The following is a 22,643-nucleotide window of genomic DNA, read 5'->3' as shown; positions in this document are numbered from 1 at the left end:
TGGAGGGGCAGGTTTAGACCACGGCCCTGTACTCGGAGGAATTGCAAACCATCCATTGAGCTTTAGTTCAGCACCTGCAGGAAATTCCAGGGTAGGTGCTGATGTGATGTGGGTGAAGTTCCAGCAGGACTCCTGCATGCTGATGCTGTGTGTTAAGTCTTCAACAGATACTTCCATATGGCTTTTTTAGCTCTCCCGAACACTGAGAACTGGAATAAAAACTATACAGGATCTATCTGGGTAAGGACAGAGAATGCTGAAGGGTGTGGAGATGCACATTGAAGTTCTTGGAAAACAACTTATTTCTTCAAGATACCAGTCAAAGAAGTGAGCTTCTTGGTTTTTACTCCACTGAAGCAGGACAATGCCTGTGCTAGGACATTGGAGAGGAAAGGATTGCAGTAATGAAAGCAAGAAATGAGGATCTCAGCAAGTGTCTGTGCCACCTAAAGAATGCAAATAAATATCTGGGCACCACGTGAATACACAACTGGGAAGTAAGAGAAAAGAAGCTCAAGCTGGGAGTAAGGTTAATGCCCCAAGTGACAATGCCAGCACAAGAAGGTGGAGGAAATGTGAGCCACCTGATCCATAAAGTGATTGGAGAAGCAGGAGAGGAAATGGGTGGTGTGGGCAACACTTCAAGCAGGACTGGCTAGAGGCCTGAATCTGTCAGGAAAGTCATATTCAGCCTTGCTGGGACTGGCTTTAATTGAGGCAGAGAGCAGACACCTGAACTGAAGTAATGAGGATCCATTCACTCCTCCTCCACATGGCTTTAAGTGGGCAGTGACAGGACCAGCCCTAGCCATAAGTCTCATCTATGGCAGTCAAAGGATCGTTAAAGAAAAGCACAGCAGCTCCTCCAGCCTTTTCCTCCCAGCTCTCCTCAGTAGGCAAGGCAGAAGAGCTCAAGTCATTAATGACCAGAAAGTTCAACTGTTAATGCTTACTCTACCTGCAGGCCCTCCTGGAAGGGGCTGCTGTTGGGCAAAAATGGATGCAATTCAGTAAGGCCAAATGCAGCTCCTCCACCAGTGCAGTGATGCCAACTGCACAGAGCTGGGATGGAGGACTGGTCAAGAAGCAGCTCTGAAGGACATGGAGATCATGAGCTGAGTAACAATCAATAATCATCTGTTGTTCCCTAAATAAATGAATAAATAAAGAGGGCAAACATTAGCCTGGAATGTATGACTTCTGCTACCTGTTAAACAGGATTCAAAACCTTTCTGCCTGCTCAGCACCGACAAGGATTCAGTTGGAGAATTGTTTCGAGTACATTTATAGCAAAATATGAACCATTTGGTAAGTGTCCTGAGGGTAACACCAAGGATCATTACAAGTCCAGAAAACGTCACAAAAGCAAAGGCAGAATTGGGATTGTTTGGCCTAGAGAAGAACAAGGAATGGTATTGCTTCAGTTGTCACTTAAACTTGTAAAGTCCTGAAAGGATGAATTTTCACTATATTTACATGCAACTACTGGAAAATACCTTCAGTTCCTAACTTCCTGGGAAAAAAAGGAACGGCAAGAAGAAATGAGCTGCAGCAGGAATGATGGGTTCTCCAACTATGGCCATCCTTAAGAGCTGGTTAGATCAGCCTCTGTCAGGATTTGGGATGGGTGGATCTCGTGAGGCCTGGGCATTGCCCCATGCTTGGGCACGATCAGTGCATGCATTAAGAAACAGAAGCTAAACCCACACAGTACCAGAGGTTACAATGGCAGTCCCAGGGAAGGACTTGACAGGTGCTGCAGCCACAGGACTGTCTGCAAATCGTGAGGGCAAACACCTCCAAATGCTTAGCCCACTACAAACCTTAGAGGTGCCTCTAGCACTGACCTCTTGGCTAATGGCACATCCTATTTGCACGGGAAAGGTGACCTCATGGCCTCACCTTAAATGTAAACACACTGTCAGTCAATCAATCCTTGGTAAACTTCTGCTAAGAGCAACATGGCAAAGACACCACAAAGACCATAGCAGTCTTGGACCTCCAAACTGGTGGAATATCAAGTTTGTTTTCTCTCTCCTGTTCTGCAGAGTTACATTGTAGGTGGACCTGCTGGTCTAAATGTCTGTGACTCCATAGAAAAAAAGTATGTCTGACAGTCCAGTTTTCCAACCAAAACAGAAGTTTCCTATGAAGTTCTACAGAGGAGACAAAACTTTCTCAGGGATCTTTTCAAGATAGAACCACCCCATCCTCCATAGGGTTTACACAGTTTTCCCCAAGCACAGCCTGGTGTCTCCAATAAACACATGGCACTAGACGTAGGAAATAATAAAACAATATGTAAATCCTTTTTTTAGGTTATCATTTTCTCATTCTGTACCATCCTATCCCTCACTCTTCACCCAGGGAAGCAAGTTAAACTTGTGTGACTGTTGTAAGTGATGTCACCAGTGCTCCAGCTGCACAGAGGAGGCTTGGATTTGATGGTACATGGGTCATAGGAGAACCTGTGTAGATAGAGCCAGATAGGATGGGTGGGACTAAGCTCTGATGTGTCAATTGACTTTGGCCAAGAAGAAGAGAAGGAAGAGGAGGTGAGAGAAAATCACCCAAGAGTGTAAAGAAGAAGAAATGACATGACAAAAGAAAAGATGTGTGAGAATCTTAGTATATTGGCCCTGTCACTGGAACCAGTCTGCCCACCATGATTTTGCCTTATCACTTTTCACAGAGGGGCATGGGGACAGCCCATTTATTATCTACACAGGTTTCCAGGTCCTGCTGTTATTTTCTTCACCAGAAGAAAGTCATCACTCATCACTCTTCACTGCCAACAATGTAATCTGCTCTACTGTAACCAGTGATAAATCAGAAAAGGATAAAAGGTAGGTTGTGAAAAGATGGGGGAAGAGAAGAAAGTCTTCAACATCAACCAATTAATTTTAGGTAAGCAATCCTGATTAACAAAGGAAAAGGAGAAAGATAAAAAGTTAACAAACTATTCTCTAAGTCTGGTTTCCCATGGAAACTATATCATGATGGGGTTATTCTTTTTTGTCTAATGGGATACACATTCCTATTACAGCTGCTGTTCCATCTGAAGCTCTGTCCTCCATGGACTCTACAGTGTATAGCACAGATAAAGCTATGATCTATCCCTCAGCAGGACACTTCTAGCTTTCCTCTTCTTCATCCAGCTAGTTTTTGTGAAACATACAGGAATTTAATGCCTTTCAGATCTCCATTCTCTGCCACATGTGGCTGACATTATCCAGTCAGTTTAGAGGAGGGCTGATGACCATAACCTGTAACAGCTAACACCTCACATGGCTTTATTCCTTTGCAAATCAGCTCATAAAAGGACGGGGTGACCACAGATATGGGCCACTAGCAATTACAGTACATCCTACTAGCTTACTACAGGCCTAGGAGAAATGGAGACGTGCAGCAGACACATACACAGCATCACAGATTTTTGGCACAACCATATTTCTGACTTCTGGACTGGGCCAGCCTTGAATGGAAAAACACCAGCATGAGCAACAGGCTGTCACAGAGGAGGCCCTTGCTGGGAATGAATTTTTGCTTGAAAGACAACCTGAATGCAATTCAGTTTTGTGTGAACAGAGCCCTTCCAGAAGCAAGTGTTGCCTTTGTGGAAAGAACAGTGACTCTACAGATGCAAACAATGGAGCTACATGCTTTTGCATTGCTTGTTCTGTCACTAACTGACATCAGCCACTGCTAATCATGGCCTGAAATGTATATTTAAGAAACAGTGACACAAACATAGACAAGTTCCTTCATGAAGCTTTTTATATGGGGAAAAGTGAAAGAAAAGAAAAACTGCTGCTCAGGCTAGCTAGTAGCACTGAAATAAATGGGTCAGGCATCAGAGTTTCAGCAGGCACAAAAGGTGAAAACCTTGTCTTCTGGAGCAATTAAAAGTCAATGGGATTAGTGGCTTTCACTATTATTTATAGAAACCCCGCTGTGTGCACAACATTATTGAAATACAGGGGTCAGGTCCCTGCTACTGGATGCCTACACTTTTGCTGTTGAAGTTAATGGGAGCTTTGCCAATCAACTCTGTGGCAACAGCAACTAAATCTAAAATACATGACATCCTAGGCTCCATTCAGTTGACGGCTCAAGCAAAGCTTTTGCCAAAGCCAAGAATGTTCTGCCTGCACAGTACAGATTTGATCCTGGGACAGGTGAAACAGGAGAGGTAGCCATAGAGGTGTTAAGATTCAAAGATGGGAAGGCAGAGAGGTGGACTGAATGTCACAGGAAGCATCCTCTCTTCCTTTCTGTCATAAATTACAATATACAGATTGAAATCTAAACAGCTGCAGCCCAGCATCTCCTATTGTTCGGTTTTAGCAGGATTGGCTGTTTTCCAATGACGACTCTCCTTCGAACACCAAGTAAATGAATCCTGTGGGAATACACCTATGGAAAGGACATGGGTGGGAAGCCTGCACTGTCACTATGTGATTCAACATGTTTGAAAACAGTGGTCTAGCCAGTTTGGACAGACCCTGTGAAGTATCAGCATCTCTATTCCCAAGTTTTCTGGGCTTTGGACATGCTTGTGATGCTGGTTGCACAGTTGTTTCTTTATCATTCATTCATTCATTCATTCACTCAATCATTATCATACTGGTGGACTGAATTCTGACACATTGCCCCCTTCCTGCACCAGGAATGGGGTTGAGATTCTCACTAGTTATTTCAAGTAACATATGCTAATGACCAGCCATTCAATGGGTACTGACCATTCCCTGATCCTACCCAGGGCACCCAAGAAGGTGTGTTAGTCCAGACTGAGTAATTTGGGGTCACCTTAATTCTAGAGAAGTCCTGAACATGGCAGATGTCTACATGCTGAAGACATTACCTTACATGAGCAAGAAATCCAGACATGCACCTGCAGGGGTGGATCTCACTGGTCAGGTACAGGAGGCTGGTGAGCTGTGGGGCAAGATACGAGCCCCAGGGCCCTGCTCCTAGTCAGTATTACCCTGATCTCTAGATTTGCTTCTGATGTGAAGCATGAATTTTACTTTCAGAAATTCATTTTCAGAAATGCCATTAATTGTGATGACTCTAGATATTCATAATAACCACATGGTTTTATAGTTCTTCATTAAACTTTAGGGGTTTTTTTTTTGTCCTGCAGCAAGGAGCTCTACAGCCCAATAACACACCCCACAGAAATGCATGTCTCAATACCCATTATAAGTCGTCTTCCCTTCCAATCTTCTTGAAGGTCTTCATGTTCTCATATTAAGGAGCTGATGTCCCAAAAGTATAGAGGGGACTTTGGTGGGAAGAATAGTCTATGTTCAAGCATTTCTACTGAATACTGAGCTAAGTCTAAGTTGTCAGCCTGGAGGTAAGAGTTCACAGTCTGTCCTCTCCGACCTTACATAGCCAACCAAATCTATCACTACCGACTTTTCAAGTCTCCATCTTCACAGCATCTTTCCCCTATACAGAGAAATAGAGAAATGGAGACTGAAAATGATAGGTAAGAAAATACATGCACACACTCTAACTGACAATATAACAAGCAAACTTTGACACATATGGCTTTCCAAATTATCTCAGTTTCATTTAAGAATGTTTTCCTATTTATTTTCAGCACAGCTAGCACCACTTCTGAGATCCTAAACTCCATAGTACTGCTAACTCCTTGTGATGTGGGCAAACAGTTTATCTCCTGATGCACAGGGACTTTTCACCCATGTCTTTTCCTGCTAATCCCCATGACTTGCTTTCAGCTTGGAACTATACCAAATACTGTAAAACATTGGTGAGAGAGGAGCTCATCTTAGTTTCTTTCTCTTGCAGAACATTGTCACAGATACAGGAAAGCAGACAAAATTCTGCAAACACTAAGCATTAACCAAACAGAAGAAAATACTGCAGCATTTTTCTTTCTCACTTTCTCCCAAGAGCTTTGCCACTCAATCCAAGGTCTCAGAATTTGCTGACACAATGGCACAGGACATTCAGTCATTGAAACCTTTGAAAATGCCGAGCAAGTCGCCAAAAGAAAATGCCATTGCCAAGCACTGAGTTCAGTCCTTCAGCTTTCACGATCTTTAGCTCTCACTTTCAATGAAAGCTGCTGCCTTTTTCAACTGTCACACCTGAGCGGAGTTTGCTCTTCAGGCCCTCAAAACAGGAGCCCAGGTGCTGTGATCCCCTGGTCATCAGATCCACTATTTTCTTGTCTGCATCCCATGTTTCTCCTGACTAATACACAAGGATCAGAACAGTTTCATAATAATGAGCCTTCTCCTTCCTACAGTCCTCAGCACATTTTTAAATGAAAGAATCAGCTTACCCGTAAGAGCCACAGACCAACATGAGGAGCTTAAGATATAAGCAATTCAGTAATTCAGTAACCCAAAGTATCGTGCATGTTGGGCAATCATAAATTTAAAGCAAAAATCCCTACCAATTTTATTTTGCATTAGATATTAAATAAAACGTACTTGCAAAGCCAGATTACTAAGAAACCTTTTCGGCCGTTGTTTTGGTTGGGATTTTTTTTGCATCAAAACAGGATTAAAACATCTTTTGGAGACTCACTGTCATTTTATCTGAGTAAATAAGCTTAGAGCGCCTAACAGTCAATTTATAATGAAGGCTTTTGTTCTTGTTACTGTGATGCAGCCCTGCAAATTTGCCCACAGCTGCAACAAATTCAGATGGTTTTGACAGGTAAATAAAATACTGTTTAGATCTGTCATTATTATTAATCTGCAGAGTAAAAAACTAGCAATTATATTTTGTTTCCAAGCAGATAAATTTTCATTATGATCTTGGCAGGGACGGTATACAATAATGTGCATCTTTGACTTTTACAGTTGTGAGGGTCCAAAACATGAAGAGTCTTTGGTTAGCTGTTGAGCTGTAAAATGAATGGGAAATAAAGGCTAAACCAGCAATAAATACTGTAACAAAAAGGGACAAGGAATTTGAGATTTAGCCCTGTTGGAGTTTTATTGACATAAGGACCAAATAAACCAAACTGCAGGTCTTGACATCAGCTGTACCAATTCAGTGCTCAGTTATTCTGAACTGTACTTCCGGGAAGCTGTGTCAGGGTCTGGCTGTGCTTTAAAACCCCACAATTTGGGCCTCCATAATGACTTGTGCTTCCCAGCTGCTGCAGGGCAAAAGGTTTCAAATACTCCTCCAGCCATGCTGGTGAAGAAAAATTTATTTGTGGAACAAGGTACTGTTCAAGGACAAGTGGCAGAATCCAGCTGCAAGTATCTTATTGTATTGGTCAGAAACTGTGAGAAGCAAGTAAGAGAAATCCTGGTGAAACTCTTACTAGATGCTAGTCACGTCTGTTCAGCTCCTTACTCAGGTAGGCTGGCAGATGGTCAGCAAATAGTCTCACTTTTACAATGCAACCTACACTGGTTTTCAGCGTGAAAATTAGCATCCAATGATTTTCAAGCCTTAATGTTCTCCAAGGAAGCAAGCTACCTCTATTTTAATTCTGCTTAGGCTCTATTTGCTCTGACATGTAAGCCAATCTCACAGGTGCTACGTCTTGTGTACACAGGCAGAATGGGAAGCCAGGGAAGAATACTTGAAATGTGAAATAATGCAAATTCCCAGGAAGTGAATTGCATAGCTTCCAACTTTTAGAAGAGATGGGGACAAAACAAGCAAGAGAGGAAGGTGTACAGTGTGTCCAAAACAGAATTATTTCCTCCACCCCCATCTCAAAGCCTATGGTGAAAACTGTTCACAGCTATCTGCCAGCTGCATAAACCATTAGAGAAGGCTACAGTCCATTGAGCACCAAGCTGTGACCTATGAAACCCTTGGTATGACACATCCAGCAGGGCTGTGAATATTGGGATCAGTTGCTGGCAAGCCCCACTTCTCCCAAGGCAGAATGGAAGCTCATTCCCCACTTTGCAGCACTCATCGCCACCATCCTCAGACCAACACAAGGCAAGGCACAATCACTGCATTATGGAGGTAGGCAACTTTGGGAAAGGCAGGATGTGTGCCAGAGCATGGCCACTTTCAAATGAGAACTGGCTTTCTCCCTAGCACAAGGTCCACAAAGGGGAAAGGAGACCTGGGGTAAAACCCATTTTGCTTAAAATTTCGACTTATCACCTTACATGCCAGAATCTGTGCCCAAGATGGAAATAGTCCAATTGAACTTTGCAACTATTTCTTGTGCAAGGATCCCCTATGATGACAGGTAATGGAATTATCCTGTGTAATAATGGCTGTCTGCACATACGAGCTTGATCCCACAAGCAGAGGTCTGCAGCCAACCTTGCACCTGCAAGCTGTGTCATGTTAGGTACAAATGTTGCTGGTACATCACTGCAAGGAAGTTGCCAGCCTGAAAATACATGAGATGCTTTTAATTGTCATTAAATATGGATAATAATGCTCCAGGGTGGCATATTACGTTCTAGCATGGTTTCATTCTCCTGTGTGGTGGAGGAAAACTTCACTGGCCTAACCTCAGTCTGTACCACGGAGCATTTCAAGGCTGCAGCTTCAGCAGGTACAATTGTAGCCAGCCGTGTTTCTCCTGCAGATAGTGCAACTGGGAGCATGGGAGCAGTGGAGCACCTGCACAGCTCCTACTAGCCATCCCCTGGGAACCACTGAAGTGAGGCTGTCTCCTGCCACGTGTTCTGTACAGAATGAAGCTGTATTTTTAAACGCAAAGAGCACATTAAACTCCTCCTTTGCATCACTTTTGGATTCCTCGCAACTGGGTACCCATAAAGCACCAAACAGCCTCCCTCGCTGAGATGCACTCCACTCCATGAAGGTGTCAGCTTGTCTCTCCTCCCATGCCACAGCTGTACGGCCCTGAAGCTGGGCACGAGTGCCCGGGGCAAGGCTGCCAGGCAGCAGAAAGGGATGGAGCACGCCTCCACCCCACACCTCCCTGGAAAACACTACCGAGGCGCAAAATCGTGGAGCCCGGGGCCTTGGCAGAAGGCAGAGCCCCTCTGGGTTTGGGGTCCCGTTCCGGTCAACGGGGACACCCCCGCAAGTATCAGGCCCCAGGTCCCTCGGGCTGGAGCATCGCTGCCGCCGGGCCCGTCTCAGCCTCCACCCCAGCGCGCACCGCCCGCGGTCCTCACCTGCTCGGGCCCCTGGAAGCAGATCCTGCAGAGCGGGGTGCGGATGCCGCTGTCGACGCTGCTGCCCAGCGAGTAGCGGTCCTCGGCCTTGCCCTTGCCGAAGTCATCCGAGGAGGTGCTGCTGGGCAGGGAGGCGGGCGGCTCCCCGGCGGGGCTGCCCCACTCCTCGGCGGCCGGGCTGCCCGCGCCGCCGCCGCCCGCCGCCCGCCAGCCGGGCCCGCGCCCCCCGGGCGGTGCGGCCCCCGCCGCCGCCTCTGCGCCGCCGGGCATGGGGAGCGGCGGCGGCGGGGAGGGCGGCGGCGGCGCGGGGGGTCTCCGCAGCAGGAAGACCTTCAGGTCATTGAAGAGCATGCGGCAGCGGCACTTGAGGAGGCCTTGGTTTCGCAACATCTGTCTCGGACGGAGGAGCCCGCAGCAGCAGTAGCAGAAAATGCCCGCGCCGGGTGGTATTAACATGTGCCTTTCCTTGGCAGGCGGGCACGGGGGGAAAGAAAAGGGCAGGAGCCGGGCGCCCCGCGGCCGGGGGGGCTCCGCGGCGGCCGCAGTGCCGGGGGGGCTGCGCTGGCCGCCGGGGAACGCACAAAAGCAGAGCCGGAGGGCGAGGGGGCGAAGTCCCCGGCAGCCCGCTGCAACCCGGCGGGGACGGCGACTGAAAAAAGATCCACACCAGAAGAAAAACCGACTCTGTGCTGCCGGGGGATCCTTTGCCCCCCTCCACAAGTTTGCTTAGAAATCAGCGGGAGGAGGAAATAAATCTCCCACGCCCGAGGGTCCAGGGGCGCAGGCGGCGGGCTCGGGAGAAAGCCCCCGATCAGCTCTCGCAACTCCTAAGCCTGTAAAAAAGAAGGGTCCACGTCTCCGGTGGGTGTGGGGAGGAGGGAGAATATGGTTCTCTCGACAGTATTTGGCATCTCAAGTAATTTTCCTTTTTCTTCTATTTTATATATTTTTTTTTTCAATTAAAAAATAAAACCCGATCACACTAATCCCGGTGTGCATCCAGACAAAATAGCAGCTGGTCTGGCTATCAAAATGCAAAATTGGTAGCTGTTGTTATTATCAAAATTGCCTCTTTGACAAAAAAGACCTTCACATTGTTTGTGGGAAAACACCCTACGTTTCCAACACTGTACTCCCAGGTGGCTTCAGATTTTACCGTTGCCTTTAAAAGATTTCATTGTAAATATTAAAAGTCCGGAAAGAAATAATTAGCATTCAAATGAGCTTAATCCCAGATGTACTGAGACAAATATATTTTTATATATATAATATATATATCATATATATTTTATATATATTTATATATTCTGACCTTCTCTATTCCAGCAGCTGTCTGGACCACACCAAAAGAAAAAATCAGAGCGAAATTGATGAGGGAAGGCGGCTGTATTATTCCCTAAGCTGTTACCATCCTGGACCAAAAACCACGTCGAAATCGGATCTATTCTTCGCATGTAATTGACCGGGGAAACGTGGATCTTACATGGTCACGTTTCCTTTCCTCCTTTCACAAAACAGGAACGTCATCAAACGCATTGGCAGCTTTTACAGACCATTGTGGATGGCGAGGCAGCCAGGGCTCTATCAGCAATTGCAGGGACCTCCTTTTGATGCATTGGACGAGGCTCCTTCTTTCTCTCCACCACCGTCCCCACCTTCATTTTCCTCCCCTTCTGTCCTCCTCCTGCTCTGACTGTTGCTCTCTCTCACAGGCATTGACATTCAACCATCGCAAGTCTGTCGCACTCTCGCTGGCAGGGGAAAAAAATCAGAGCAGATAATTCTCTTCTTCCTCCTAAAAGGCTCGGATGGAGCACAATGCGCCAGACACATGGGGCAGCATGGCTTATTTTTCGTGCGGTTCCTACCGCTTTGGCAACATCGAGCTGGTTGTGCGTGTGTGCCTTCCTCCCTCAGCAGCAGCCTCCTCTCCGCTCTCCCATCCGGCTTGCCGTGATGATGTTGCTGTTGCTATCTCCCTTGGATGCAATGGGGAAGGCAGATTGTTTGCAGTGCGAGCGGGGATTTGCAGGAAGGGAGGGGTGGGACGTGGCCGCGCTCTTCTCCCTCCCCCGGCTTAAAACAAAAAAAAAAAAAAAAAGAAAAAAGAAAAATAGAGAGAAAAAAATCAGAGAGAAGAAGCAAAAAGGCGGGGTGAGAGGGGGAGAATCAAAGCGAGGAATGGAGCCCTTCCCAACCTTTGATGCCCCGGGCTGCCGGCTGCCTGCGAGAGCCCACGCCGGGGAGGAAGGGAGGAGGGGCGGGGAAGGGGCTGGGCGGGCGCTGCGGCTTCAGCACCACGGGGCGCGGACAGCTCCGCCGGGCGGGGCGGGGCGGGGCGGGGCGGAGGCTCCGCCGGCACTGAGCACCCAGCCCGCCCGCCGAGCCCCGCTCCGGCCTGCCGAGCCCCGTACTGGTCCCGCCGAGCCCCGCACCGCCCGCCGAGCCCCGCACCGGCCCTGCGGGACACAGCCCCGCCGCCGAGGGGCAGCCGGAAGGCGGCGAAGCCCCTGCGCCCCGGCGTGTTCCAGGCGGGTTTCCACCTCCCACCGGCCGCTGCGGGGACCTGTGACACACGGGAACTGCGAGGGGCAGGAGGCAGAGGCCGCGAGTGCGGAGATGTCTCGGGCAGTGGTGCGGGTTTTACAGGTTCCCAGCAGGAAGCCGAAATCCCACCAACAAACTTTTCCCTAACAGATTAATTTGTTGCAGAGAATTTCACGGTCTAATAGCTATGATATTGTTATTACATTTTACTCCAGCACCGTTTTTTGCTGATAGATTTGTTTTGTTTCAGTAGCGTGTATTCCAGTAGAAATATGGGTTCCTTCTAGCCCAGTGGAGGGTAAATATGACTGAACACTGTTGCTTAATTAGAGTTTTGCTGCAAGTAATGAATGGATGCCAAGGTCAATAGTTTTTACTCTCTCAGCCTGTTTGAAAATTTTAAGTAGCAGCTGCTAGAGGCCATTAGCATTTCTCTGCAATCATCATCAGAAGTGGCTTTCCCCACACCATCCTGCTATGTGTCCATGCAGACCCATGCAATCTCGGAATGCAAGGGGAAACTTAGGTCTCCACTGAGATTTGGTATTTGCCATTCCAGCAGGAACAGCTGACAAAGGTGCTCCCTGAGGTGTCCCTGAGGTGGACCAAAAGTATTACTGATACAGATTATTGATACAGTCTATACAATATGGCTAATGTCAGTGCAGTGTCTCATCTCCGGGACCAGTGAATACTTGTGAGGTGGGACACACCTCTTGGTGCCTGGGTCTGACATCATGTCAATACCATTGAAATTTCAGGCTCCTTAATTTGGTTCCTTCCTTAAACTTCTCCTTCAGGAGACCATTGCATGCATCAATGCCCAGTCTGGGTTCTGTAGCTGGTCTTATGCATGAGGTCTTCACTGGCAGTGACCCAGGCATTACCACTGATAAATAATCTCACATCTCATAACAGTTGTGCTGGACCCTAGACAGTGATTTGAAATTGTTTCCCATCGAAAAAGACATGATGTGCATAAACCACCGTGTCATGATTAGAAGAGGAATCTATGTTGTTACCTAATTAAAAAGGGAGCAGACTGATTATTTGCTACAGGAAAATGAAACCAGCACATGCAATTAATTTCCAGGAAATAAATTACACATTGGGATGCTTTAAAGCATTCATCAACACAGTCTGCCATTCCTCAGAAAAACTGAGCAGATTTGCCAGTGTGGCTCTCTACAACATATTTAAGGCTTCTCAGAATTTCATATGTGTCTAATGGGGTCATTAGAGAAATAATAATGGAAAGAGCATTTTAGAGACTTCCTGTGTGTGAGACAGGCTGGCTAGAGGCTGAGTCTCTGTGTCCATGTTCCAGGATGGCTTTCCACCACCACCCCCCACACTTTTTATTGCTCCCATCTTCTTGTCTTGATGTCACCAACATTTTCAGAATGGTTCCATCAATAACAGAATTGGAGAAAAATATATTGTTGTCATCCTTTGCTTGTGTAAAGCATCTTTCATTCTTCTCTCCTGCCCATGCCTGCTTTTACAGAAAGGATATTCTCAGGGTAGAGGAGATCTTTGTGTTATACTCTGGGTTTTAATGTATGGGCTGTGTGCCCAGAGAGTTGAATGGCTGATAAATGTGACAAAATAAATAAAACAAATAATAAATCGGATGTGCTCCATATGCTTCCCAGAGGTGAGTGGGTACTATTATTCGTGTTTTGGTAAATGGGACAGCTGCCAATGTTTTCACACTTGGATGCTGCATTCCGGTCCCTTGGTATGGACCAAGGTGCGTTGCTTAAAATGCTTGCACTGGAAAGAGCTGGCCCAAGTCACTTTGGTGAGATCCCAATGAGAGTCAGGAGCTGTTAGGAGGCCAAAGCAGCCTTCCTAATTTTGCTCCACAGGAAGCAATGTGCAGCAAATGATGAGCAGCACCTTCTTCTGCACAAGGGCCTGTTTCAGGAAGTTTTGATGCATTGTCTCTTGAGCCCACTAACAGGCAAGATGTTAGCATAGGGAGGATAAATATGGGAGGCATCAGCTCTGGCACACACTGCATCTGCCCTCCTCAGGTACAGAAAGAGGAAGAAAAAACATGTGACTCAATCAGCTAAGACTGCAGAACTGGTTAATTTTGGTTGCTTACATCCAAGCTACTGACTGGGAAATTAGATGGGGAGATGCCCAGGCATCTTGGCACAGACCTGCAGGCCTGTTAGTTATAGAAGGATTCAGGTGTCAGGCTGCAGGTCGGTCTCACAGCAGACACTCTAACACTGGTTATCTAAAGCACAGTGTGGGCCCATTTGCCCTTAGCTACTCCCTCAACAAGGACGAAAAAAGTATTGCTATTCATGTGCCTCCTCTTCACCTCTCTGTACAAGCCATCGCTCAGTGCAGAGGGGGTGGAGGAAGCAAAAAAAAAGATGGCTAGAGCTGTATCAACACTTGATCTGCCTGTGTGGCAGCCTGATATAAAATCATACAGCAATTTTTTTTTTTTTTTAATGTTGTTAGGTCAGGGATTTTTTAAAAATGGCAGACATAGTGAGAGGGCAAATGCAAGCAGGAAAGCATTGTGTGGACTGCAGCTGAACAGCTTGAACTCAGCACACTGGTCATTGTGCACAAGCATGTGAGAGACAGACAATATAAATGCTGATGTGGACAGAGAGGATCAGGGAGCCAGAAAGCTGCCAGAGAAACATTCCTTTGTGTTTTCCATCTCTCAGGAAGTAAACAGTTACCTAAACCCATTTTCATGCCCACCTACTCGGTCAATAGCTGCACTGCGCCTCCTGCTCCACTTACAGCTCCTTAATGGTGCAGAGGAGCTTTGATTGCCGTGGCGTGGGCCCCATCCCTCTGGCAAACCATTACTTAAATCCAATACATCGAAGATTCCTACTGCCCTCTCAGTGATGGGGAGCTGCTCATCAGCTGAGTACCCTCTGATTGCTTGTCACAGCCAGACTTCCTAGCTCTTTTTCCCGGATGGAGATATTAAATAATTCTCAAGTGAGGTAATTACCATAACTCAGTTGAGGAAGATTGTGGGCAGAGACACCCAGGGGCTGGAGGGAACTCTGCCACATTTTCTTTGGCCTTTTTTTCTTTCTGGGCAGTTGCAAATGTGCTGATGCAAAGGATGTTGCTGCTGGAAAGCTGGGCTGAACAGTGGGGGTTATATTCTAAACATTCAGAAATAATCCATGTATTGATTGGAATGATCTTCTCAGAGATCAGAAATAATTCCTGGAGTGTCATGCCTTGGTGTATCTGCTGTCTTGCACTGGAGCAAAAATCATGGCACTCTGCATACAGGGAGTTCCTCTGCTATTGCTTTCTCCCCAAGCAGGGAATGAACTTGCACTTCCTCTCTTCCTGCAAAATACATGGTCTGTCTCTGAGTTGATACAAAGCAAATTTTTCTACTTCCATGGAAGCTTGCTTTCTACAAACAGGAGAAAAGGATTGGTTCTTTTTTGAAAAATCAGGCATGTCCAGCAACAGGACCCCAAGCAAAGCAGTACAACGGCACATCTTTTTCCCTGGGTTAAGAAGAAATCCAGGTCTTTGTTTTATTGAGCTTTCTCTACTAGCAGGCTTGAGGCCAGTCAATGTGCAGGAGAATGTGGGTAAGAAATACTATTGCTGATGAGGACAGCCCCCACCTTTCCTCCTTTAGGCTCTGGATTTAAAATTCAAACTTGCAATGCCACAGCACTTCTCTTCAGGACTAGACAACTTCAAACATGGAGCTTTCCTGGTAACAAGTCCTACACTACCTCCTACAAAAGGAATTCCTTGTCCCCTTGGATGACTAGTCAGAACTGTGACTGGAATAGAGCAGCTGCAATAGATGGTGTGTTTCAGGATATCTTCAGAAGGCATTCAGCCAAATGCTGAGTGGTTTTAACTATCTAGGAATGTAGTAATTGTCATGAAACCCCAAGCCTAAAAGGACCTGGAAGTTAGACATTAAGAAAAAAAAAAGAGAGAGAGAAAGTATATAATTAAAGGTCCCTTGGATATTTCCACTACTCTCCTAAGTCAAGTTAAATTTGTTTCAAGTCTCTAACTGCATTCTCAGATGTATGTTATTTTAGCGACACACAACAGTCCTAGAACTAGCTTACATTTGTCTGACAGGGGATTAAGAGAAAAAACAATGTTGTTAAACAAGCCCATTAGGGGCTGATCCTGAGATATACGCCATGCTCTCCAAATCCAGGTGAACGGAAAGGATCTAGCACGTCATCTGGTATTTGTTTAGTTACCAGGATTCATCAGACAGGGTAACACTGAGGATATTCCCCCCTAGGACCATCATCTGGCATGGCACTGCCACACTCAAGAAAAAAGCAACAATTCTGTATGGGAAGATTGAATGTCTATCCTCAGGAGGACCCATATCTGGTATAAAGGGGTCATGCATAGGGACACCACCCCAGGATGTCCAGGAGATAAATCCTATGGTCCTGTGAATCCTGTGCTGAGCTGAGATCCTTCCTGAGCTACAATTCTGCTTCAGTACAATGAACACCTTGGACATTTGTGACTGTTTCCCCGAATTCTTACCAATATGTGTCTTAGGGTTTAACATCTTAGGCTGCCCAGATAACTTCCCCATCTACAGCAACTTGTTTCTGGATCAGCAGGCAGATATACACATGCTGCATAAGCACAGTGAGGCAGTGGAGCCACTTACAAGCCAGATAATCTTTGCTTCATCAGTAGTAGATGAATTTCTATGTTGGCAGAGGCCAAGATCCAGACATGAGAAGAAGACCTTTTTGGGTGTCTCCTAAATGATCTTCATTGCATATAATCGGTCTTGAAAAGAGCAGGGACACTGGAGTGCAGAGAAAGGCACACTGAAGTACATTGCAGGAAGCCATCCTAGTGTGTCCCTGTGCTGAAGAATTACCCAGCATCTGCACCAGCTCCACATTATCTTCAAGGAAGAAGGCAGTAGGCTTCCACATCTGCCTGGAAATGTCAGGTACAAAACACTGGGCTGACCCAGAGCCTGTTAAGACACTGTGCTGTCTCTCTCTCTTGCCCTGAATATGTTCCAACACACATCAGAAACACAGGAAAGTTCACAAGTGTTGCTCATAGTGCACAAAGATTTCACTGGCAGGTATCACTCTCCTTGGTGACCTCCCCCCACACCTTTGCACATGGGACAAGTGCAGTGCCTGTCAATGAATGAACTGAAGGTTCCATCAGGAAGAGAGAAGTGTGGGTTTAAAGGCAAGGCTGTTGGAGATGGCATGGTGCAGACAATGAAAGCAGAGGGAAATGGAAGAGCGGTGAGTGGGAAAAGTTAGTGGATTTACACCCACGGAAACAGGAATTTATTTTTGACCACTGCATTCCCAAGGAGCATGCTGCAAGAGTAACTCAGAATGGAAACTTAGTTCTGAAAAGAAGGTCTTGGCCTTGCATGTGGCCCAGACATAGCATTTGAAAGGGAGCTTAAACATCACACTGACACTCTCCCAGGGCCTCAGGAGCACATGAAGTGAGAGACTGTTACATCCAAGTGATGGCCCAGATCTACTGCTTCCTAATGCACTTTGTTTAATTAAAGGGAAATTTCAAACCCATACACATTTTCTTGCCAAGATAATTAATTGATTTAGAAGCTTATGTAGTTAAAGAGTTTTGTAATTACATTTTATTGTGGGGGAGCATTTTAGAGATGGATGCTGCCACAAGATGAACACCTCCATGAAGGTGGTAAGCGCCTGGGTTTCCCTGTGGGCTGAACCTTCAGTGCTGATGAGCTGGAAATCTCCTCTGGTCTTTGGGGTCATGCAGTTCATAATGACTTGATTCCAGTAGACTGAAATATTCAGTCTCACACTCCCCAAAAGGCAACCCTCAAAAGCACTGGCCTCTGAGCCAGTGTCTGCATGTAGGCAGCACTTCCATGCTGCTAAAGGGGCTTTTCCTTCCTAAAGTCTTTGGCTCTCTCTGGTGATATTTTTTAACCCTCAGGTCATATGCAGATGACTGCGGTGATGGGCTGACTCTAATACCAGCCCTTTCCATCTTAAGACTAGTGTGGTCTCTCTGGATCTTCCTCCCAGACACGTTTGCTCTCTTTCAAGAAGAGGGGTAAAACAAGCTGTTAATCACAAGGAACACTTCTCTCCCTCTCTCATCCCCAAACTCACAACCCTGCCTTCCTGACCTGCTCTGTAAGTACCTGAATAAATTCCTGGCCCTGAAAGCACTTAAGCTAGATAGGAAGAGCTAAACCCCCTTTGATTTGTATTGGGAAACTGAGGCACAGGCAGGAGAATTCCCCCTTCGAGTCAGCAGCAAAGCACTGCATAGGGAACTATTTTACCTCATAGCACGGTTCTCTTCGAGAGCAATTTGCACATCCTTGTGTGATGTGCAAATAAGAACACATGCAATATATCTCTATTTTTCTGCCCTCTTTTTATGACTGAATAATTGCACAATCTTTCTTCCATGGAAGTTTGACTGCTGCTGTTTATTGCCCCCTAGAAACGGGATGACAACAGCCCACGGCCCCTCCAGTGCAACTCGCAAAGGTCTCCTAAGCAGAGAATTATGCCTGTTGGAGGCAATAAACAGCAGGAACAGTAGAGTGACTAAGCACCAAAGATCCTGCATTTGTGTAGAAACTAGCAATGAAAAGGAGGCAAGGATGCCCTGGAGGATAGTGCTTTAGGAAAAAAGTTTCCAGCATTTTTTAAAAATGAAGGTTTCCATGCGTAAAGCACAGGCCAAATTTGAACCTCATTCCACCATTGAGCCTGCCTGTGATCCTGGATATGACTTCCATGCTAAGCATCAAGACTTAATGGAAAACTGGAAAATCACAGGAGAACTGGCCCAGAGTACACTGAGATATATTGTGGCTAGCACAGGTCTTTCCCATAAGAATTCCTTTTGTGTTTTATAAATAAAGATAAAGTTTGGATGTTATTAAAAACAGTGTCCCAAGACTTGGACGGTGCAGGCCTGGCCAATCAGGCCTAGGGGGAGGCTTCTGACTGACCAATCTGGGTGACCTTTGAAAACTCTATATATATGATGAAATCAAAACAATAAAGGTCTTTCCTTCTTGCCACTGAGAACTGGATTCTTCTCTCTGCTAGCGGCTCAACAGCGACAATATATTCTGCTCTCCCTGAAGTTGTTTGGGTGTGTGATATCAGGAGAACTTGCAGACAGACATGGAGTCTTTTCTATCTGAAGCCATCATGTGTTGGGACTCTGCTGCTGAGCTCACCCCTGACTAGCTCTGATGTCCTTTGGGGAACGCTCATGTAGGCAGAAAAGGATCAAACCCCTGAGGCATCTCAGCACAGGATACTGCCCACATGGGCTCCTTTCTCTGAACAGAGCCGCACCTGCAGTAACACTGGCACTACATGATCCCACAAAATCACTGTCCCAATGAAATCCTGATGTACAAGGAAAAAAAAAATAATCGCCTTTTGTTCTCTTCCCTGACCACCTACATTTTCCATCCTACATTTTTCTTCTTGATCAATTTTTATGTTCAGTGGTATAAATTTTCCAGGTCAGTGCTAAGTCCCTTGGTTGCATGATCTTTACATACCAGCAGACATATGCAGAGAGATGAGAGGAGACCAAGTGCAAATCAATCCATCCTGCTGACACTTTTATTTATCTATTTTCTTTCTCCATCTGCCACTGCTCAACTGCCTCTGTGTGCGTGTGAAACAGGGATGGGGAAAGGGGTTGGTATGCTGGTAGGGCCACTGAAGAGCTCTCTACTTGCAACTGTAGCTGTCCCCTTGCCTTCCTACTACGCTGCTATCCATTACTCATGTTCCGCTTTGTAGCAATTAAAAAAAAAGTATAAAATAAAAATAACACAGGGCTTTTTAGCGCTGATACAAGATGCCAGGGTGACAGTCAGGAAGCCAGAGCCATCTGCCAAGCCCAGACTCAACACTGCCTTGCTGCTGGGTGCATCGAGGGCTCCCAAGTGAAAAGCACCTGTGTCTGCAGCCCGAGCTGAGCTCCGTGGCTGAAATCAAAGAGAGATGCACATCATCTGTGGATCAGGCAGAGAGCAGGACTCTTAACACACAATGACTATTATATTTCATGGTTGTGACATCCAGCAGCCACACTGAGAGAAGAGACAGGAGTTTTTACTTTTAGGTTTGCATGTAACCATGCCTTCCTGCTGAAATGTGCAAGCCAAGGTTAATCATGGCACACAATGGAGTTCTTTGCCCACTAGGCTTGGGCCAGGACCCAGATTTTTTCATTTCATTGGTATCACCTGTAATAATTTCTACTCTACTCTGATCCAAAATGGCTGTGAATCATCAACTAGAGCAGGGTCCAGTGGCTGTTAAGTTTCTCACATATTAAATCATTCAGACAATCTCCATCTAGGGTATTTAACTTTTTCAGCAATCCTGTTTTCTCTTCTAGGAACTAAGCCTCAAGAACTCATGACCCACCAGGTATTTGCGGAGTGGCATGCATTCAAAATGCACTTCTTTTATAGCAGTAGTGTTATCACACGGTGAGCTTGTTCCTGGAATGAGCATTGCTCAGGAATTGTCAATACTTTAATCTGATTTATACAAGCTGTGTTCTCCCTCTCTCCCTCTTCCCTCAAATAAGCACTAATAAGTTTTCAACCTGGACAAATCCCAGGTAGTGGGATCAGTACCTGGCAATATATCAGCTTTGTTGCTGAAATCAAGGATGAAACAGGGACAACTGAAAATGTTTTTCCCAGTTGTTTTTGGTTCAGCTTGCAAACAGCTTGGTGCCTGTCTAAAGTATAACTGCCCTATAGGAATATACTTCAATTCTTATACTACAGTGTGCCAATTAAGTAATTAATGGAAGTGTGGAAAATCTATTAAAAAAGGTTGGTTGCATCCACAGGGAACATTAATACTGCAAGGTGTCATGACCATGAATAAAACCTGACAGCATCTGCAAATTCAGAGGGAACTACCTGTTCTGCTGTTAAGAGATCAAGTTCAGGTGCTGATCAGAAGATTTTCAAGACCTGGTCTTTAACTTGTCTGTGGACTGGAAAGTATTTGCAGGGCACACGGGAGTTGGTCTTTGTCCTCCAGGACTCAGTTGTCACTTTACAACCATATGATGCATTAGACATCACAGGACATGAATGTCACTGCTTTTAGCCTCAAATTCTGTCAGCATGATATTGTGCCGTGATGCAATCTCAGTCAGCATTTTGATTTGATTTGTGCACTGCTTCACAAGTCGCTCCAGGAGGGCTCAGGGTCCAATTCTGCAAACAGCTCTGCAAATGAGAAAAGTCATTCCCACCACTGCTTACAGACCTTGACATCCAGCAGCGCTCTCAGAGCATGGAGCAGCATCCCCCATCCTGACAAAATTACATAGAAATGGTGGCCATTTCCAAACTTCACTTGACCTCAGAGGCAGTGCTTGATTTCTCTGTGTTACAGTGAATCCAGATGGACAACAGGGAAAGAATCAAGGGACTTGCCGAAAACCCAGCTGATGCTTCTGAGCTTGGATTTTCCAGGTCAATACATTTCAATTTTTTCCCACTGAAAGAGAGAAGAAAAAACCTCACTTTTCCACACTCAGTCTTAAATCAGTCTCCCCCAAGATAATCTTAAAAGGAATTTCTTGCCTGTCAAAAGAGGAGACCCACTCCCAACCCACACTTCTGCACTGACTGATTCAATAAACTCAGTGTTTGTACTGTCTCTGTATGTGTGCACCCTTGCATGACAAAGAGATCCAATCAGACAACTCTTGCACTTTTCTCCTTTCTATGGAGCAACTTCTGAATATGAAAGATGGAAAATGTCAAATAGACCATCAGAAATAACTGTTGTTAAAACGTATGATCAGCAAGGGAAATGTATTGCCTCAATATATCATCTAGGATCAAAATGTGCATTTTATAGTAGACAGCTATGTGATAATCCCATAATCTATCACTGAAAACATGAGCCTGATCCCTGGTACAGACCAAAGAAAGGATTCAGTGTACAACCATGCTGAATGGGACAAGTAGTTCCTTTTTTCTTGTATAATTAAACTAATTCTCCTCATCTATTATTGTTGTCATTCTTATGCTTTGTAATACTTTTTACTGGACATAAATATTCCAAACAACAGTAGTTTCTTGGGTCCCAGAAGCTGAGCTTAGACAAACTTTTGCAATTCTCAAACCAGGTCACGAGCAAACTTTCTGTGGATCCTTCATAAATCTTTCTCATGGTTAGGCAAGAATCAGGATGTTACACAAAACATCAAATGAGAGCTTGTAGTTGAATTCAGACATATTTGACTACAGGAAAACACTAAATTTGTTACTTATTTTACAATGTATAAAATCTATGCTTCTTTATAGCCCCACTGAGGAAGGTACAACTTTGTTCTACTCCCCTGTGAAGAACCCTGCATACCTGTGCCACCACAGGAATAAAAAAATATTAATTGCACTACCAGTCCGCTGAGCTGTTCATGCCAGTCCTTCTCCCTCACCACCCTGTATTAAGCCTTTTAAAGCCAAAAGTGGTGTAAATCTTTCTAAATGCCAGAGGACCATTTTGCTAAAACACTATCCATCTCAACACCATGTCAGGTTTCTGAATGGGAATGACTTCTTTGGTGGGAACAGGCCCATAACTTACACCGCTTCTCATTTCCTGAAGCACTGGAATTGTGCTGCTCCCTAATGTTATTTTATTAAGATGCGATTTGTCATCATATTGCTGAAAACAAGATAAAATGCCGGCTAATTAAATTCCTTATTTAACTTGATGAGCATCTGCTTTCTGTAGTCACATTCTTTCAAACAGAACCTTTATGGCTGTTTCTCAGGATCTGGCTATTAGATTTTTACTATGATCAAAAGGGGGAAATACCATCCTGAAACAAAGCCCATGCATTCCCATTGCCTATGACCCTAGTTTATAATGAGACGTATGGGCAGATTGCAGCAGTACCTTGCAA

General features: G+C 45.5%; 1 protein-coding gene across 2 annotated transcripts in view; it reads right to left on the bottom strand.

Moving 5' to 3' along the window:
• The window catches only part of MARCHF4 (membrane associated ring-CH-type finger 4), a 107,291-nt gene extending 95,930 nt beyond the window's left edge, over positions 1-11,361 (bottom strand). For both annotated transcript variants that reach the window (XM_085066856.1, XM_085066857.1), the window contains exon 1: positions 9,120-11,361. In XM_085066856.1, the coding sequence (XP_084922982.1) occupies positions 9,120-9,575 (456 nt within the window). In that variant the 5' untranslated portion in view covers positions 9,576-11,361. The remainder of the gene's footprint in view (positions 1-9,119) is intronic.
• Positions 11,362-22,643: the final 11,282 nt, after the last annotated feature.

The sequence above is a fragment of the Lichenostomus cassidix genome, chromosome 7 (genome assembly GCF_008360975.1).
Source record: "Lichenostomus cassidix isolate B80296 chromosome 7, HeHo_3.0, whole genome shotgun sequence".
NCBI lineage: Eukaryota > Metazoa > Chordata > Aves > Passeriformes > Meliphagidae > Lichenostomus > Lichenostomus cassidix.
Note: the sequence above shows the minus strand (reverse complement) of the source record. Positions and strands in the feature narration are given on the sequence as shown.